This window comes from Ipomoea nil, unplaced genomic scaffold, assembly GCF_001879475.1.
Source record: "Ipomoea nil cultivar Tokyo-kokei standard unplaced genomic scaffold, Asagao_1.1 scaffold2279, whole genome shotgun sequence".
NCBI lineage: Eukaryota > Viridiplantae > Streptophyta > Magnoliopsida > Solanales > Convolvulaceae > Ipomoea > Ipomoea nil.
In genome coordinates this window covers 2,215,795-2,218,602 of record NW_017618707.1, presented here as the reverse complement: position 1 = coordinate 2,218,602, position 2,808 = coordinate 2,215,795, and the positions used below count along the sequence as shown (strand labels likewise).

At 39.2% G+C, this 2,808-nt stretch overlaps 1 protein-coding gene across 1 annotated transcript; it reads right to left on the bottom strand.

Moving 5' to 3' along the window:
- Positions 1–5: 5 nt before the first annotated feature.
- Positions 6–1,980, bottom strand: LOC109150429 (putative disease resistance protein At1g50180). The gene is made up of 2 exons (XM_019298338.1): positions 118–1,980; positions 6–20 (listed from the first exon to the last, which is right to left on the bottom strand). Exons 1-2 carry the CDS (start codon positions 1,978–1,980, stop codon positions 6–8), a joined length of 1,878 nt encoding a protein of 625 aa, XP_019153883.1.
- Positions 1,981–2,808: the final 828 nt, after the last annotated feature.

Below are 2,808 nucleotides of genomic sequence, written 5' to 3'. Positions count from 1 at the left end.
ATGTCTCAGCTGCTTAAGCTCTGACACGCATTCAGGCAAAATATTTAAACCACTATATCTTAAATCCAATGTCTGTAGATTGTGCAATCTTCCTAACAAGTCAGGAAAATGTGTTACTGTATGATAACTGGACAGCTCTAAGTATTTAAGATGAATTAGATCCCCAACCTCATTGGGCAGCTCCTCCATACCACCAGGAAAGCGTCTCAACACCAAAACTCGGAGCAACTTCATGTTTTGGAACATCTGAGGGAATGAATTCAGAGCCATCCCTTCACAGTGGTTGATGATGAGTGTACGTAGCTTCTTCATATTTTCGTAGCAATTATCAAGCTCAACCTTTTGCCCCTCTTCGAGGATGATCAAACTACGCCTTTGCTTCCACTCAAGTTTGGTACTTTGCTCCAATTTGATGATTTCAGCAAACATTTCCCTTCTAATCACCTCACACGCCACATCACGGTAAAGGTCGTGCATTTCAATTCTTCCCAACTCTTTACCATTATACTCATTGGGAACGATCTGAAGCAAGCTTCTATTTTTGAGCTGAAGGAAGTAATCCCTTGCTATGTGCTCTAGTGTTGTGCCACTATGGGGATCATCCTTGATAATAAACCCCTCCGCAATGCACATGCGGATCAACCTTTCGGCATCAATGGTATATGTTTTGGGGAACATTGCATAGTATAAGAAACATGACTTGAGGTGAGTTGGCAGTTCATAATAACTCAACAACAAAGCTCTGTTGAGAGATGATAGACTGCCACCTGCTTCAGATTCAAATTCGTGTGAATAGTAGTCAAGGGTTTTGAGAGCATCCCACCATTTTGATGGATGATCACCTTTTGTGGACATCAACCGAGCCATTGCAAGAATTGCAACAGGTAAACCTGAGCATTTCTTAACCAATGCTTTTCCAGGTTCTTCAAGCCCATTAGGCCAGCTGCCAGAATAAAAAGCCAATTTGCAGAAAAGGGTGCATGCCAAATCAAATTCTAATGGCTTCACCTCAACATAATGAGGTGCAGCCCCAAGAAAAGACCCATTGGCTATATTTTTATCACGGCTAGTGACAATAATTGAAGATGCACGGTTGCCCGGAAGTTTTATTTTAGCCAAGAGAGTATGATCCCAAACATCATCAAAAAATACAACATACCTCTTCCCCTTCAAGTAGTTGCAAATGTGTTGGTGGAGAGAATTTCCATCTGCTTTCTCCAGTTTAGACGGCACCTCTGTTCCAACACTTGTGTAGAGCCCATTGATTGTTGTCCTCAGAACATATTCAATATCTGAGGAGTGGTTCACATCAACCCACCAACAATAATCAATGCTGCGATCCTCCATGACTCTTTCATGAACTTGCTTCGCCAAAGTAGTTTTCCCACAACCTCCAGCTCCCCAAATTGTGATCAACTTCACTTGACCACTACGCTTCTCAATCAGTTGTGCTATCCGGTTGACTTCCATGTCGATCCCCACTGCTTCTATCCCCTCCATATATCCGCTCCCACTGCCCATCAGTAACTCATTTCTTCCATCATTTGTCTTTAGTTTTATTCCGTACTTTGATTTGTCTGTTTCTAGAGCAAGTAGCTTCTCATCTATGGCCTTTAACTGGTGATGGAAGCAAAACTGTATCTTCACCCTCTCCACCAAGCTCTGCACGTTGGCAAAGAGGGACTTGACTTCACAAAAATTGCAGGGAGGAGTGTTGAGTTCCAGAAGCTTGGAGTCCAACATGAACTCCTCCACCAAGTCCTCAAGTTGAATTGTGGTATCCCTCAGTTGTGTCGCCCACCTCTCTGCTACTTTGGTGTCTTGTTTCCCCTTGCTTGAATCCTCAACGTAGCCTTTCATGTTGGCTAGCCGAGCGGTGATCTTCTCCACCTCAGCTTTGATTCTCCACTGGAATATGACTTCTTGGAAGGCTTGCTCCTTCAGCTTTCCAACTACAAAATCAACAATAGCACCGGCCATAACTATGGCAAAACACAGATTGTGTCTTCTGAGTAAGTCTACCAATGCAATTGAACAGATTAAAGATGGATTTGCTTAATTGTGGGGGTGATTCAACATGCTTTTTGCTGCAAATATAATATATACACCAAATTAATCCCTCAGCTGGTTTGGTGAGATAGATAGATGCCATTACCAAATTAATTAATCCCACCACTAACAATATTTAATCTCCAACTTGCATTGGTCTACAACAACCAATTATAATTAATGGGTGATTAACCTAATCTATATTTGTCTTTATTTATACACCTGATGAGCTATTCCTAGCAATTTAACTAATCAAAGCTGAACATCAACCGCATGTCATATATGATATTATACTCGAAAAGTAAGTAATAATTGTATGTTTTTCTGTATAAATAATACTCCGTATCATTTATTATGTTAAGTAGCTTGTAGCTTAATGTCACTTCGGTGAATCTCCCAAATGGAAGGTAACAGAGTTGAGAAAATATATATGGACAGATACTACATTGTAACAGAGTCTAGTACTAAAAAAAAAATATCATTTATTATACTATGGATCATGGTTCATCTTAAAAAAAAAAAATGAATCATTAACATAAGATTTATTATTAATATATTGATTTTTTTTTTTTTTACGGAAGGGTCATTTTTAGATATACTATTAAAAATAACATTTAATATGCTAAAAGTGAATACTCACCCATGATCCACATTGCAATATTGACCCTAGTTCATAGTATTTTTTTTTTTTTTTTGAATACTACTGACTCTATTACATTATAGAGAACTGATGTTCGATCTCATGACCTCCTACATGGG